Below are 15,041 nucleotides of genomic sequence, written 5' to 3' on the forward strand. Positions count from 1 at the left end.
GGTGAGGAAAAGAGAGGTAAAAAAAGATTTGACAGCAGCTTTACATGTTGCCGGTGATGAGCTCTGCTCCCAGCGGCAGGTTGAGAGCTCTCTCTGCGTACAGCTTACGAGGCCTGTCTCCTGGTGAGATAAACACACACATAAAACTTGTCAGACAATTTCTCTTTGGATAAGTAATGTCCAGCACATCCTGCTCATGAGTAGCGAAATCTATTATGCAGGATTTTTTATCATTACAGCCAGACATCCGAGATTGAACAGCTGAACATCTTGGAGCTGTTCCAGAAAAATGTCATTTAATCTACCAGCTTTTTGAGCTGATTCAAAAGTGAAGCCATCAGCTCCTGGCAGAGCCTCCCTCACATACTGTATATTTGTTCAAAAGATCAAAATATTATCAGACCGTCCCAGCACAAATAGATTCCTCAAACTGATCAGGGACCTGTGTGATTGACTGTATTAACAGCGCTTCATTATTGTTTTAGGGTAGCCGCTTACTGTGTACTGTGTGGAAGGTGTAGGCATCTTCTTTGTTGGTGGCCTCTGGTCTGCAGATGACCTGCAGCATGGAGCTCTCTGACTGAGAGGTTTGTGAGGGCAATGAATCATAGTCCGGATCCTTCTCTCTGTCTGTCTGTGGACTGCAAACAGGACACACAATCATCTGGGGATCCTGGGTGCCAGGTGCTTGAATCCATTAGTGTGTATGTAAGTCCCACAAATGTGTGTGTGTGTGTGTGTGTGTGTGTGTATGTGTGTGTGTCTGAGGGACTTCAGCTGCGTGCACATTTTAATTGAAGCATGTGAGTGTAGAGCCATGTGTACCTGTCAGGAGAGACTATTGGGATTTGTGTGGGTGGTATAGCCTGTAGTGTGTCCGTAGGCAGACTGGTGGGTGGTTTGGGCCTCTCTCGTTTGTTGTCTGTATTAGTCTCTGTTATCGTCTCATCTGGTCTGGAAGTTGCACTCAGACTCTCTGCAAACACATCAAATGAAATGTATCTCATTAGCAGGCAGCTAGAAAAAAAGCTCTGTATGCTCGCTGCCCAGCACCAAAAAGCAGACAAGTGAATGAACACAGTGGAGCATTTAGCAAGCTAACAGGCAATGATTTCCTTCAGGAGTTGGTGGAGAACAAAAACAAAGCTATAATGAGAGCGAAAATTGGACTTATATCTGTCAGGTGGCCAGAAACAAACTCCAAATGGCTGCTAATGTCGCTCCGTGTGTGCTGCGTGTGTGTAAATTAGCTTAATAAGGCAACGCTGAGTTTGAAGCTTGTTACGCTGACCCCGATGTGATCACAAAACTTAATGAAGGATTAACCAGAGGAATCACCATTTCAGCAATATTTACAAGATCACTAGCTGCCTCTACAAGCTATGCTGCCCAACATTAGCACCCTTTGAGCCTAACCACACAAAAAACACCCTGTTAATTTGAACTCAGCAGATGTTGTTAAAATGTCATACGTAGATTAGCATTACTTTTAGCAATAATTAGCAACCACACATGCATCTAATGTATACGTATATATTATATATCACTTTTTATATCATATAGTATCATTTTTCAACATAATTATCATGTAACACCTGTCATAACTCTGACCCTGTAGAATGTGTACAGGAGGAGGTAAAGGAACAAACCCTCTTGCTGAGATTCACCTCCCTCTGCAGTTCCCACTTCCTCTTTGCGTTCCGGCCCCCCGTCTTCCTGTGTGCTGGCACCTCCCCCTCTGGTACTGAGGTACCCCAACAAGGAAACAAACTCCAAGAAGTTGGATTCGTTAGGAATCTGGCCCTCCTTCGCTTCCAGATCTGACTTGGAAGTGGTCATGCTGGGCTGATAGAGAGACAGATGTTTGTACGTATGCATGGAGAGATGGATGGAGATAATAAAGATACAGAAATAGAAACAGAGCTGAACTGCCAACATACTGTGTTTTGTGAGCGGTCCGAAAGCAGCACGGCATCTTTCCCACTGTCCATGCTCAGCCCACGGATGTGAGTCCTTCCCCCAGGCCCGTAGCGGCCCAAAGCCGGCGGCAGACGCAGAAAACCTTGTGAATCCACGTTAGGATCCAGAGGATCTGTGTCATCAGGGTGGGAGTTGACATCAATACCTGATGAGCTGTTGTCATTTGTCAGCTGTGGGCTTGGCGTGCTGTCAGTCATCTGCAAACCAAGATGCTCCTGGTCTGGATCTGGACACTCCAGCGTGGTGTACTCAGAACTGGTTGTTTCTCTACACAGGTGAAACTCTTCACTTTGGCTTGTTGTCTGTTGCTGTTGCAGGGTGGGGTTGTCCTCTGAGCTAGTCGCTTCTTCTCCCTCTTCCACCTCCTGTCTCTCCTCCTCAGGGGAGTCGAAGGTGATGACGGGGATCTTGATGTGACACTCTCCTGCATCCTTCTGAGCCTTATAGGACAAACAGGCATGTTCTCCAAATGTAACAACACCACAATGTAACAACACAATTTTACCACGAGCAGCAGCCTTGGAGAAACAACATAAACAGGACAGGCTAATTTCTGCTGCATGGCCACTGTACGTTCTCATATTATACTCAACACTATAGTGTGGGCTGATTTGAAATACTGTATTTGGACTTCTACATACCCAGAGACTGGCATATCCATGGCAACGAGTGAGGACTAAATTTACATTATACCCCCTCGTAGACTTGGGTGTAATGTTGGTGACTCAGACATTTATGTATGACAGTAGTCTCTAAGATTTTAAATTACGGCAAGCGCTTTATTTTGATAGCTATACCGGTACATAAATAAAGTAAAAGATGTGTTAACAATTAACAATTTCTTTTTAGTGTAAAGGCAGAGGGAGAGAGGATAACTAAACCCATAATAGTAAATACAGATCAAATTTCAAGCCTTTTAAACCCAAGTGATTTGCTGGAGGGTCAGTCATTACCAACTCACACTGTGCTGCTGCCTGACATTGGTCAAACCCACAGAAATATATTTAGAATTGTAGTGGAGAGTTAAGTTTCCAAACATACCAAAACATGTCTGGGCAAATTATGTAGAAATGTGTAAAAATTAAAGAATATACGTCTAGGACATTTACATTTGATGGGATGATTCAGCCATAAAAAGAGTTTTGGGTTTCAATATCTGACTGAATGTGAATGTCATTTAGCTTCAATAAAGAGCTGGAACAGGCCAATACAGAACACATACTGTATGTGACACTGCCATATTGTATAAGATGATTATAACAGCCTTAAAGCTACTTAAAGGGGAAGGTCCACAATGATTCTTACCTGTGCATTCTCCAGAAGGCTCTGCTTGACGCTCTCCTCCAGCTGAGCAGCAGTCTGAGGGTCACAGCTCATGGTGATGATGATCTTGACTGTGTCGCTGTCGTCCAGGTGAGCCGACATGGGCCCGGGACCAGAGTTGTCTACCAGAACCACTTCAATCTCATCGGAACAGTAAGTCTCCTCCACTGGCTCAGCCTGGGAGACAACACAAGAGATATATTAAGATACACTTCAAATTCAAACCTCCTTACGGTTTCTACTCTATACTTGTAAGTCTTACCTGTGCAGGAGCTTCTGGGATATTGGTGACATCATCCTGGCGGTCCTGGGAAGTGTCCAGAGAGTTATTGTTGGCATCTGGTGGCTCTTTTCGCCCCTCACTCTCCTCTTCGCTCTCATCTTCACTTCCCTTTGAGGAAGGCAGACCTTCATCAGCTGTTTCCCTGTCTGCAGTCTCTTTCTCCTCACAGTCTTTCTCCTCCTCTATTCTGTCCTGCTCTGAGTCTTTCTCTTTTGTTGTTTCCTGCTCTGATTGCTCTCTGACAGTCCCCGTCAAAGAGCTCTGAATTTCCATTCCTTCTTTTACAGCTCCGGTTTTAATTATTTCCGCATCCGTTTTCCCTGTCCCACTATCAGATCCAGGGCGCGTCTCTTCTCTTTCTGCTCGGGATGGGGTTCTCTGCTGGGCCTGCAGCAGGGGGGCAGCCTGGTCAGGATTTGGGCTGGAGAGGTCATCTGGAGAAGGCTCTGGGCTTGGGTGCAGGCCTCCCTCCACATGACCCTCCTCTGCGACACTCTCACCCAGTCCTAAAACGAAATTAAATTCAAATTGTTGATTTAAGGTGTAAATCTGCTTAAATCCTAAAATTCCTGCCATGGAAATATCCCTTATTTGGCTGCAGTAATGACACACAAAATTCACAGTATTTGCCAGTAACAGATAAATATTTTCCCATTACAATAAACTACAGAATGCGGATCAATGCTACTACTACTCAAAACCGGAACCAAAATTTAGTTATAATTATGCAATCTAATGCAGTATACCACAGTGTTCATATCCCTTTTTTCCCCCGATCAGCTGACTTTGATCTAACTGATCACCAATGCATGAGGTCATACATTTACTGGAAGCAGCTGGTCAGCTGGTCTTGTTGGCTGGCTGCTAGTTCTGTGCTTGTCTGAGCATATTTACAGTGATGTGTTTGCAGAAAAGGAAGTTGTCAAGCTACGTTGTCTAAGGAACCATCAAGTGCTTTACGGAAGAGGAACAGAGGTTGCTTTCAGCACAGACTAATTATGTCATTACACTACAGAACACTTTACAAATCACATTCCCTATCACTTTCCTATTGCCAGTGTCATTTTAGCATTCAACAGCCTCACTAGGAAGTGATAGGACATCAGGAACATGTAATTCAATGTTTGAAATATAAATGGAGAAGAACTTGGTTCTCTATTTCTGTTGACTCTTGAATATTCCAAAATAAGACTTTCTCCCACAATCAGTCAGAAGCTACTTTAAGCCATAGTATTCTCACGTGTTTTCTAAAAGTTTGTCCTTTTAGTATGACATTTCTGTTTTTATGTCTGAAGCCATTACATCCGATTGAGCCAGATCATTTACTAATCAACTCAGCTCGTTTGAATCAATAGTGAATCATACTAGAGCTCAGAAACTCATTCTGTCCTCCCTCAAAAAACATTAACACTCATTAATTGAAGAATCTTGAAATTAGAAGACTGTACTTTACTCCTTTGCATTTTATAGGAAATTATTATTTGACAAGATGGGCAACAAATTAAAGGAAAATTCAACATTAAGTGTTTTAGTAAGGTTTTGTGCCACGACGAGCAACAAGAACAGCTTTACTGCTGTTTGAGACGATCAAAATATAGTTCCTCCCGTGGTGCCTTGATGATGGAGATAAGGAGCACTGTCCAAAATCTCACATAGATCTTTAGTTGGGCTGAGGTCAGAGGCCGGTTTCACAAAGATATTGTGGACTGGTCTGAAGTGTTAGACCAGTCTTCATTGTGCTCTCAGATGAGTCTTATGCACGTTATACAGTGTTACAACAATAAAGACTGCATCATTTCAAGCCTAACCAGTTGACCAGTGGCACCAATTAAAAAAAGAAAAACATGTCCCATAATGTTGGTTTGTTAACAACACTGTGGAGCGAGGAATCAGAAGGGACAGTAGAGATGGCAGTAACCTGTTATATCCAGCAGTGTGGACATCGTCAATCTCATTCATTTGCACAGGGAAACTGTTCTGAGCCTGACTGATGAATTTGAAAAAGTACTGAGCTCTGGCACTAAAAGAAGGCACAGCATCTCAGTTCTACTACAGACCTGCAATGCGTTGAAATTTTATACAGTGTTTTTTTTTTATTATTGTTACGCTATTTGCTGAATATTCACAGTAAAATGTCCTTCTAGTTGTTGAATTCTTCTACAAGGCAAACACTTTCTGCTGGAGTGAAGGGAGCTGAGCAGTTTAATGCAGTTGTCCAACGAGGGTTAAAATGAAGGGCAACTGGACTTGGTTGAAGACCCTCGTTGGATAACCAAGTCCAGTTGCCCTTCATTTTAACCCTCGTTGGATAACTATGACCTGGATGACTGAGAATCTTCATAGACATCTTTAATGCAGTTGCTTTGTCAGCCATGTTTTTAGTTTGAAAAAAGTCTTAATTTACCTAGAACCATGGCAAATTAGTCCTGTAAGATAACTGTAATATATCAAGCTTTATGCAACGGGTGGTAAGCTTGACTATCTTTGTGAAACTGGCCCCTGGCGACTGTACTCTGCATTTGTTTATTCACGTATTTATCCAGATTTTTCCTTTACCCATCTGTATCTCAGTCAAATCCAGAGAAAGACCAAATCACCTTCTGCAGTTTTCACCACCACCTCGTCTGACTTCAAACAGTCCTACAGGGAAGAGAATTCAGAAACTTGTGATTAAAATTAGGACATACAGTAATGTGGGTCAACACAGTGTTTTCTGTGCTGCACTTTTATACTAGTAGATGTCTATCTTTTAATTGTCACTCACCACCCCGATCAGTCCCGGGTCTGTTTCAGTCTGCTTCACTGTCACCTGGATCACCGGACTGGGACCCTTCCGAGCCAACATGGTCATGGCAACGCTGTCGGGAGCCGTACTGCTCTTCCTGTTAGACAAAGACGAGAGACAGGGGAGAAATTAAATGATGAGGAGAAAGAGGCAGAGAAATGGGGGGAGCCTATGTTAGTCCATAAATCAATATGTCACTCTCAGAAGAAACCATCAGATCCAGCCTCTCATGTTTTGAATACTAAAATAAACAGATTTATAGAGATGAGAAAGTGCTAAAAATAATTGTGTCTGGACCGGCTGTTTCATCTCCCCACAAGCACTTCAAAGATTATAAGAAAGAAATACAGTCACACAGGGAACAGAACGTGACGGATTTTCTTTTATTAGTCTCTGTGTGGATCAAGTGTGTCAGAGCGAAGTGGCCGACTGAAGATCGCTGACCTCCACTCATCAGCTCGCTCATTCACCAAAGCTATACTGGGTCTTTGAAATAAAGTGGATAGAGTCCGTATTCCACTCTGAGAAACTTCATCACAAAACCAATCTGATCTCAAAGAAAAACTGAGGAAAAAAGACACATGCAGAGAGAGAAAGAAAGGAGACTAAAAAATGTAAAAAGAGTATGCATGGTAAGCACAGTAAGATACTCAGTTATACTTAGTGGCGTTATTCTAAAAGGAGGTCTCAGGCCTAAATGTACAATATCATGTTAATAATTAAGTCATATCATTAGGCATTTAACCATCTGGCCTAGATTATGTAATGACTAATGTGACAAGAAAGCAGATTGAAGCACAAGTAGCAAAAATGCCAGTTTGTTAAATGTATATATATACTGTATATATCTCTGAATGGCCTCTAACGCATCAATAAAGGTGAGACGACTTCTGTATTTGAATTTTTCATCATTAAAAATTCATCTGACTTTTTAAGCTACTTCATATTGATCCCACTGACTGCCGTTTCAGGATTAAAAGTGTGTGTGTGTGTGTGTGTGTGTGCGTGCTACCTAATGCTGGCGGGCAGGCAGGAGTCCGAGGCTATACTTTTCTTCTCCGGAGCCTTGCTGAGGTCGGAGAGGCTGCTGCGGACCACCGCCTCCCCCTCGTTGAACATCAGGTGCAGCCGATAGTTGGCCAGCTTGATGAGGATGAAGAAGATAGTGATGGAGGTGCAGTAGATGCTCAAAGCCATAGTGGTTGGGGGCAGGGCCTGTTGGGAGGAGAAGAGCTTCTTCATATTCAAGTAACATCTAACAGAGTCTCCTGACTCCACCAGAACAAGAAAAACACAAACTACTTATTTTCTTCTTATTGGTAAGTAGGGGAAATTCTTCAAAAGGTAAAACTTATTTGGTCACACAGCCACGCTGTTCCCCTGGATGTATTACAGGCTTAGTGAACCACAAGATCTAATTTGATTAAGTGGTGGATCAATGAAGTCTATTGATCCCGAGGGGAAGGATGGCCCATAGCAAAGAACAGGAAGATTAAAGACAACACATCTGCATCTTACTGATAGAGTCATACTGGTCTGGTGAGAGGTCTTGCTGTGGATATGGACACTTTTTGTCTCCAGGTACAAATTTACAGCCCCAGTGTCATTTGTGCTCGTTCCTCAACGTTCTGCCATAGTGTACCTTACACTGTGTGTTCTGCGTGAGCTTCAGATAAAATGCTAATAAACTTGAAATTTGAAACATCTCTCCCAGAAGGCTTGTGCTGGGGTTTTTTTGCAGGCTGAAGCAGTTGGTGTTTTCAAACAGACTATAAGCAACAACATTTTAATACAGCTTTAGTGGCAAAACTCTAAAACATCTGAGCTGTCACTAACCAGAATCTGTCACTTTGCCTTATTAACGCTCCTTCATGGATTGCTAATTTGGCCTTACCTGAACACAGAGTAGACACACAATTAGCCCTGCATGGTTTATTGTATCGGGACTGAAGAGCAGAGATGTGGGGAGCAATCACATCACATAATCATAATCTGCAATCTATTTAATCCGGATAAAACTGGAGTGCTTTGATAAACCCCTGTTCCATAAAAATTGAGACACAGCATTAAATAAGTTATTTCTTCACATACAATAACATAAAAAAGCTGTCTTGCACTCCAGGCTATGATCAGATCACATTATTAAAGTATTGTACAAGGCTGCTGTTGCCACCATCTATTCATTTCAAACACTATGTGACATGTGAATTCACTGCCTGTTATCATCCATACATCACCACAGCTAAGGGTCAAGGTGTTTGACCTATAGCAGCGACTCTTCCCTCTATGCCACCATCCTGCTACATGGCTGTGCCTGTAACAGAGTTTTTTTTTCTCCCTACACATTTACTGTACCACCAGGTATGGTAAACCAGGCTGTAACTAATCTCAGATGGAAGTTCCCCACTCAGGATAGTTTCAGTGGGAGTAAAGCAAGCCTGTGTTGCATCTATTTCAAAGGCCATGACATGATGACAAAATGTGAGTGAACCACAGTTTCACGCCTCCTGGCTCTGCCACATCCCAGGAGCAGCCATGCGTTCCGTCACTGCATGCCAGCAAAAAAAAAAAAAATACTGCGACAGTGCTGTTTTCTCTAGCCGTGAATTTCCCTCGGTAGCAACCAGAAAACGAAGGATGTCCAATTCTTGCAGAGCCGCTGCGCGTTTATCCAAGAAAGGATAAATACGGCGCATGAAAAAGCAAGCGTGAAGGTACCGTCAGCAACTCACACCCCCTTCGCGGCCTTGAACGTTATGTTCCCTAATAAAAAAAAACTCACCAGATGGAGAGACAGGGGCAACATCAGGAGGAATATCCATAGATAGAGGTGGCAGGAGTTGTTGAATTTGTTCTGGTCCGGGTCGTGGTACCAGCCCCCGGTCAGAGAAGCCCAGACTCCCTGACGCAGGGTCTGCACGACCTGGGAGCCCATCTCTCCTCCTCTCTCCTCCTCTCCGCTCAGGTTGGACGGACGGATGATGCCGCTGCTGCTAGACTACAATGCAATGATCTCCTCTAATGCATGCTACTGTCGCTCCGCCTCCATGTTGGGGCGATACAGCACGTCTCCTGAGCCTCCTCTTTCATGCCTCATCGGTCTCCCTCGCTGTTGTCCTCTCGTCTGCCTTTTCCCATCCCAATGTCGATTCGTCCATTGCTGCTGCCGCGGTCCTCATCTTGTCCTGTTCGTCTCTGTCCTTCTCCCTCTCCTCTCTAGCTGCCTGTACAGATGCGCAGCTCCGACCGCCGTCCCCCCCCCCCCCCCCCCCCCCCTCCCTTCCCACTCCTCCCCTCTGCTTCCCCTCCCTCACAATCCTTTCCTATTATTCCCACCTTCACTGTTTATCTGCGTACAAACGTATACCCGAGCGGTTTGCAGGCAAAATCATACAAATCGGACAATCAAGCCAAATTGTGCGCAAGTAGCCTATGTGCTGACTAAATGCAAGACTATGTATGCACGTGTAGCCTAGATACAGCATGTATGTGTGTGTGTGTATATGCCTAGGTAATATATGTAGCCTGTAGCACACGTGCATATGTAGCAGGCCTACGCATTTAGCCTATATATCAGTTATATTTGACAGATGTTATAATAATGTTATATATTATTGTGTTATTGTTATTATTGCATGATGATTAGTATTGTGAGCCAAAGCAATATAATTAGGCCTATAGCCTACGTAAATTATTATATCCTATGTAAATTCCTAGTATAGCTAATTAATAGGAGTAAGAGTAGCCTAGTTATATTTTCAGAATCAGAATCAACCTACTTGATCCCCGAGGAGAAATGTTTGTGTCACAGTTGCACACATTGCACATAAAGTCATAAAGGAATATAAAATAATAATAGAAAGTCTAAATATATCCTTAAAAACTGCAGTATTAGGACCAGAGTATTAAAACAGAGAATATTGCACACTAAGTATTAAACACTACAAGAAAAATACTTTCTTTCGCTCATGGCCGGTGTTTGGAGGGATCCACATGGGCCACTATTCCCATAATTTCCCTGAAGGCGCGCTCTCCTCACACATTCCTATAGTGGCTCCTCCTCCCCCCCCCACCCCGCCCCCACTGCTGCGGCGGTCACATGTCATATAATGTACCAATCAGGAGGCAGCACAGCCAGCAGCGAGAGCAGCAGCAGCGTCCCCCAGGTCCTTCGTGCAGCCACTGCTGGGTCCGACTTGGTCTGGTGACAACGGCGACAGGGGGGGTTGTTTTGATTAAAGTTGACGGCTTTCTCTTCATCGTGTTTTTATTCTCGCATTGTTGCGCTGAAATCCAGGATGTTTGCTGCGCGTTCTCAGTGTTGAGCCGTCGTTTTTTGCGTCACACAACCGGAGGATAAACAAACTTGGGAATAACCATCTTCAAGCTGAGAGAGGAGCAACTTTTCCAACTGCCGTACTAGTCAACGGGCTGACCTATGCTAAGCTAACCCGCTAGCCAATGCAGTTGAAATTCCTGTTAAAAGTCCACAATCTAGCAAGCGAACTTTTGTTTCCTGGGTTCGGAGACTCGATGAGATTTACTGGCGACTCTCAAAGACACACCTGTCCCTCGGACCCACGCTGTATTTGGTCGGAGCGGGCGGTGCAGGTGCACCTCTTGCGGCACCTGCGAAAACTTGGTAACTTAGCTCCATCGGTAGAGAGCTAACTTTAGCTTGTGCACGTTAGCATTACGCAGAAGCAGGTGCTAAAGTTGTGGACTGGCGTTAATGTTTCTCTCGTTGCGGAGATAATGTGAGATTTATAACGTTTTTTGTGCATCTACAACTTTATAACCGTCAGCCCATATAGTGTTGACATTAGTTTAAAAAGTATTTCGGCTAGGCTAGTTGTTGATCTTCATACACTTCTACCGGAGTGGCGACGTGGTAGTAACGTTGTGGACGCTCTCTCTCCCGCAGGACTTTGGACACGGTTGACCCTGCTGCGGGCTGTGCGGGGAGTACTCCTCTGTTCTCATTAGCTAGTCCCGTAGATGTGACAGCATGAGCATTTCAAAAAGTTGCCTTTTACGGTTTTAAAGTTTTAATTTTGTTCTGGAAGCTCTGCACCCTATGGTGCCGCTACGGCCACCGAGAAATGGATGTCTCGCAGGCCGCTTTCCCAAACGGTGAAGGGCGGCCGGGCGGCGGTGGGACCGGAGAGCATGTCTGGACAGATCCCCCCACAGTTCGGGCGTGGGCTCACTCTGCCCCGCTGTGCCCGACTCGGTCCCTGTGGACAGCCGCGTATGACTATGAGGCAAGCGGTGAGGACGAGCTCAGCCTCAGACGAGGGGACGTGGTGGAGGTCTTGTCCAAGGACGCAGCGATCTCCGGGGACGAGGGATGGTGGACGGGTAAAATCAACCATCGAGTCGGGATTTTCCCCTCCAACTATGTCACCTACCAGCCCGCTATTTACCGTCTCCCCGCTACTAGCGGGTCGGTGGGGGTGCCAGAGGGAGTCCCGAACTCGCCCGTCCCGATTCCCTTCAGTGAACTGGTTCTAGAGGAGATCATAGGCGTGGGTGGATTTGGCAAAGTTTACCGGGGCACATGGAAAGATCAGGAGGTCGCTGTGAAGGCGGCTCGGCAAGACCCAGACGAGGACATAACAGCTACCGCTGACGGTGTTAAACAAGAAGCGAAACTTTTCTCCATGCTGCAGCACCCTAACATTATTAAACTGGAAGGTGTGTGTTTGGAGGAGCCCAACCTGTGCTTAGTCATGGAGTACGCCCGAGGCGGGACACTGAACCGGGTGCTGACCGGAAGGCGCATCCCTCCACACATCCTGGTCAACTGGGCCGTGCAGATTGCACGCGGGATGCTCTACCTACACGAGGAGGCCGTGGTACCGATTATCCATCGTGACCTGAAGTCTAGCAACAGTAAGCAAAGATTGAAGTGTGTGTGTGTGTGCTTGAGACAGAGAAGTTAAGACAAACTGCCCGACTTTAGGAGAAAGTCCTCCTCACAGGGACCATGGGAGAGCCATCCACCTGTTGCACATGTAGCCCATCCTCCTTTAGTTATTTATAGCTTATGTTTTGGTCACAGTTCAGATCTGCTTGAGTAACTGCCTTAGTGTTAAACTACCTCATCAACCTCTAAGCTGACAACAGCACATGTTCAACCTGTCACGCATAAAGTGATTAATTGATATCATATCAATGGGCATTGGGAAATGTTTATCTCTTGCTTATGTTATTAGGAAAACATAGTTTAGTCATTTCAGCCTAAACTGAGGTCACTGAAAATTCATAATCCACATAATATATATCACAGCATCACTGGTACAGCTCTGCCCTTTACTCAGGATGGATTTAAAGACTTGTAAAAGGTCTGTGGGTGTATGAGGTGGTGGTGGGGGGGGTGCCATTGAGAGGATGTGAAATAAAGTAAGTTTGCTCAGCTGGGCTGCCAACCCCCCTACCCAACCCCCTCTCCAGCCCTAGGCTGAATTGTTGTTCAAATAAAGTCAGTGATTTACCAAACACATAACTAGACACACTTGGTCCACACTGTCAGGCCATGTGCTCGACCAACCAGAGCTAATACCAGAGGTCACAGGGTAAAAAGAAGTCAGCCCAAGAACCTCTCTAGCTATATTAATAGAGAAAACCATTCCCTTAGGGGCTTTCTGGAATGCTGGATTCACAGTTGGTGCAGGCATTCATGTGCTGAATAATAAATTAGATTAAGACTTTTGAGTATTTACTCGCTTTTAAGTTTCTTGGTAACTTAGCGGGGTCATGTAGTTGAAATATGGTTCAGTACAGCAGACGAACAAGTGTGCTAGTTCCTCCATGGACTGGTAATTGACAACAGGCCAGCAAACTTTAGTTTCCCAGAACTGAATAATGAATGGACAGGACTCGATGAGAAAAAGACCCACTGACACAGGCTACCCATTTCAACTCAGGTGTGTTTATGTGTGTAATATAACTCCAAACACTCTTTCTCCCTTTGTGGCCAGAGAGTCTTATCCTGGGGCCATATGGGTTGCAACTCTGGCATACTGATGTCTGTTTATCTCCAGCTGGGAGAGTCAGTGTGTGAATATAGAGACAAAACATGCGATATGTACACAGACCAGACTCTCCATGATCACCATATAAAGATTGCCTCTCAAGCGTTTCACAGATATGAAGGGTACTGTATAGATTGACCAAGAAAAATCTATGCATGCAGGTCAAACACACAAACATGCCCAGTGATCATAACATTTATATTCTGCAAACATGATCTGTATATAGTATGTGGTTGTATAATAGTATAATAGTGCAAGCATGACAAAAATTTAACTCCTCATCAACCCTAATTTTACAGCCCAATTTAGAATATATTTGTAACACGTATATCCATTAGAGTAAAACAAGGTTTGCAAATGTTAAGTAGTTTTTCCAGCATACAAATAATACTGTTTCGCACTCTAAAATGCAAATTCTCACACAATTTTGAATGTGGACAATAAGTCAACAAAACTTTCAAACTATGAGGTTTTTATGTGCATGTGAAGCTCCTGGGGCCACATGATGAACAGTGTAGGAGAGCCCAACCCTATAAGTAGTCTTATTTAAGGTGGAAGATTTGTGCTAATTATAGGGCAGATGGAGAGAAAGGATTTAACAGTTTCGGCTAATCGGATGTTTGGTGAACATACACAAACAAACTCCCCCGAACAGGCACAGTGCTGCGAACACAAGTCAGTGTGTTTGTCCTGCCACTACACTGTAAAACTTGCAAGAGGCCAATGACAATGCGCTTGTTGCAGTTCTGGGCTCTAATGAAACCTGGGAGCTCAACCTGAAGCTTGTAGGCTAGTGGAATAAATATCTGTTTTTCTGGATTCACTCTGAATTAGAGCCCACTGCTGAGCTGTGCCACTTAAACGAGACCAAGAGAGACGTTCGTTTCTAACAGTCGGTGTTTGCAATGGTGCAGTTACTAGTTCCAGGTAGTTGACAGTACCAGGGTCAGAAGTCTGAACATCTGTGGTCAATATAAATAAATAAAGAGATAATGAAAGAAGCTGTATGTGTTTGCTTTGAACCAGGGCATTGAGTTCACACTCTCTCCTATACACAAACACACAAATGGCACCCTGTGGTGTGTTGGGTTGTTTTTCCCAGTAAAAATCTAGAATAATGCAGCTTAGAGAAGTTGTTGCATCTGCTAGCGTGGGCCTGTTGTCTGTTTGTCTTGGCATTGTGTGTGCGTCGGTCAGCAGTGAGAATTATCGACAACGGGGGGTAATAAGAAAATAGATACATTGCAATGAGTGGTTGTTAATCAGCAATCTGTCACTTTTTAAAAAATATTTAATGAGCAAAGTGTCTGTTGGTGTGGCTAGACCTCATCTCTATTTCTGGAATATATTCCCTCAGGGTTAACCAGGACATAGACAGGTACATTACGCAGAACCAAACTTCTCCATCTTCACTCAGCCTGTCATTTATCAACTTGCAGTGTACACATGCTCCACGCAGACAAACATACAGCTATTTGATCAATGATTAGCCTGTAAAGTAATATGTTGGAAGTCAGCAAGATTTGTCCAATCTCTTTTGTGTTTTTCAACCTAATCTGTAAAATCCCAGCCTGCAGGGAGGAATGTTGCTAATGAGGGATAAAAGCTTAACATACGTTTGCACAATGGACTG

General features: G+C 44.2%; 2 protein-coding genes across 4 annotated transcripts in view; one reads left to right on the plus strand and one right to left on the minus strand.

The window, feature by feature from the left end:
* pcnx2 (pecanex 2) overlaps positions 1-9,617 on the minus strand; it is a 35,661-nt gene extending 26,044 nt beyond the window's left edge. Inside the window, exons 1-11 of one of the 2 annotated variants that reach the window (XM_038737346.1) lie at positions 9,154-9,617; positions 7,384-7,586; positions 6,351-6,468; positions 6,184-6,226; positions 3,566-4,092; positions 3,286-3,480; positions 1,941-2,420; positions 1,668-1,845; positions 826-976; positions 499-641; positions 45-120 (exon numbers count right to left, since the gene is read on the minus strand). In XM_038737346.1, the coding sequence (XP_038593274.1) occupies positions 45-120; positions 499-641; positions 826-976; positions 1,668-1,845; positions 1,941-2,420; positions 3,286-3,480; positions 3,566-4,092; positions 6,184-6,226; positions 6,351-6,468; positions 7,384-7,586; positions 9,154-9,306 (2,267 nt within the window). In that variant the 5' untranslated portion in view covers positions 9,307-9,617. Of the gene's footprint in view, positions 1-44; positions 121-498; positions 642-825; positions 977-1,649; positions 1,846-1,940; positions 2,421-3,285; positions 3,481-3,565; positions 4,093-6,183; positions 6,227-6,350; positions 6,469-7,383; positions 7,587-9,153 lie in introns of both variants that reach the window. The other variant, XM_038737345.1, reaches the window with a different exon arrangement.
* Positions 9,618-10,509: 892 nt separating this feature from the next.
* The window catches only part of map3k21 (mitogen-activated protein kinase kinase kinase 21), a 31,428-nt gene continuing 26,896 nt past the window's right edge, over positions 10,510-15,041 (plus strand). Inside the window, exon 1 of one of the 2 annotated variants that reach the window (XM_038736778.1) lies at positions 10,510-12,266. In XM_038736778.1, the coding sequence (XP_038592706.1) occupies positions 11,474-12,266 (793 nt within the window). In that variant the 5' untranslated portion in view covers positions 10,510-11,473. The remainder of the gene's footprint in view (positions 12,267-15,041) is intronic. The other variant, XM_038736779.1, reaches the window with a different exon arrangement.

Source organism: Micropterus salmoides, unplaced genomic scaffold (assembly GCF_014851395.1).
Source record: "Micropterus salmoides isolate LMB-PRFRI ecotype aquatic unplaced genomic scaffold, ASM1485139v1 Ms_hic_scaffold_22, whole genome shotgun sequence".
Lineage (NCBI taxonomy): Eukaryota > Metazoa > Chordata > Actinopteri > Centrarchiformes > Centrarchidae > Micropterus > Micropterus salmoides.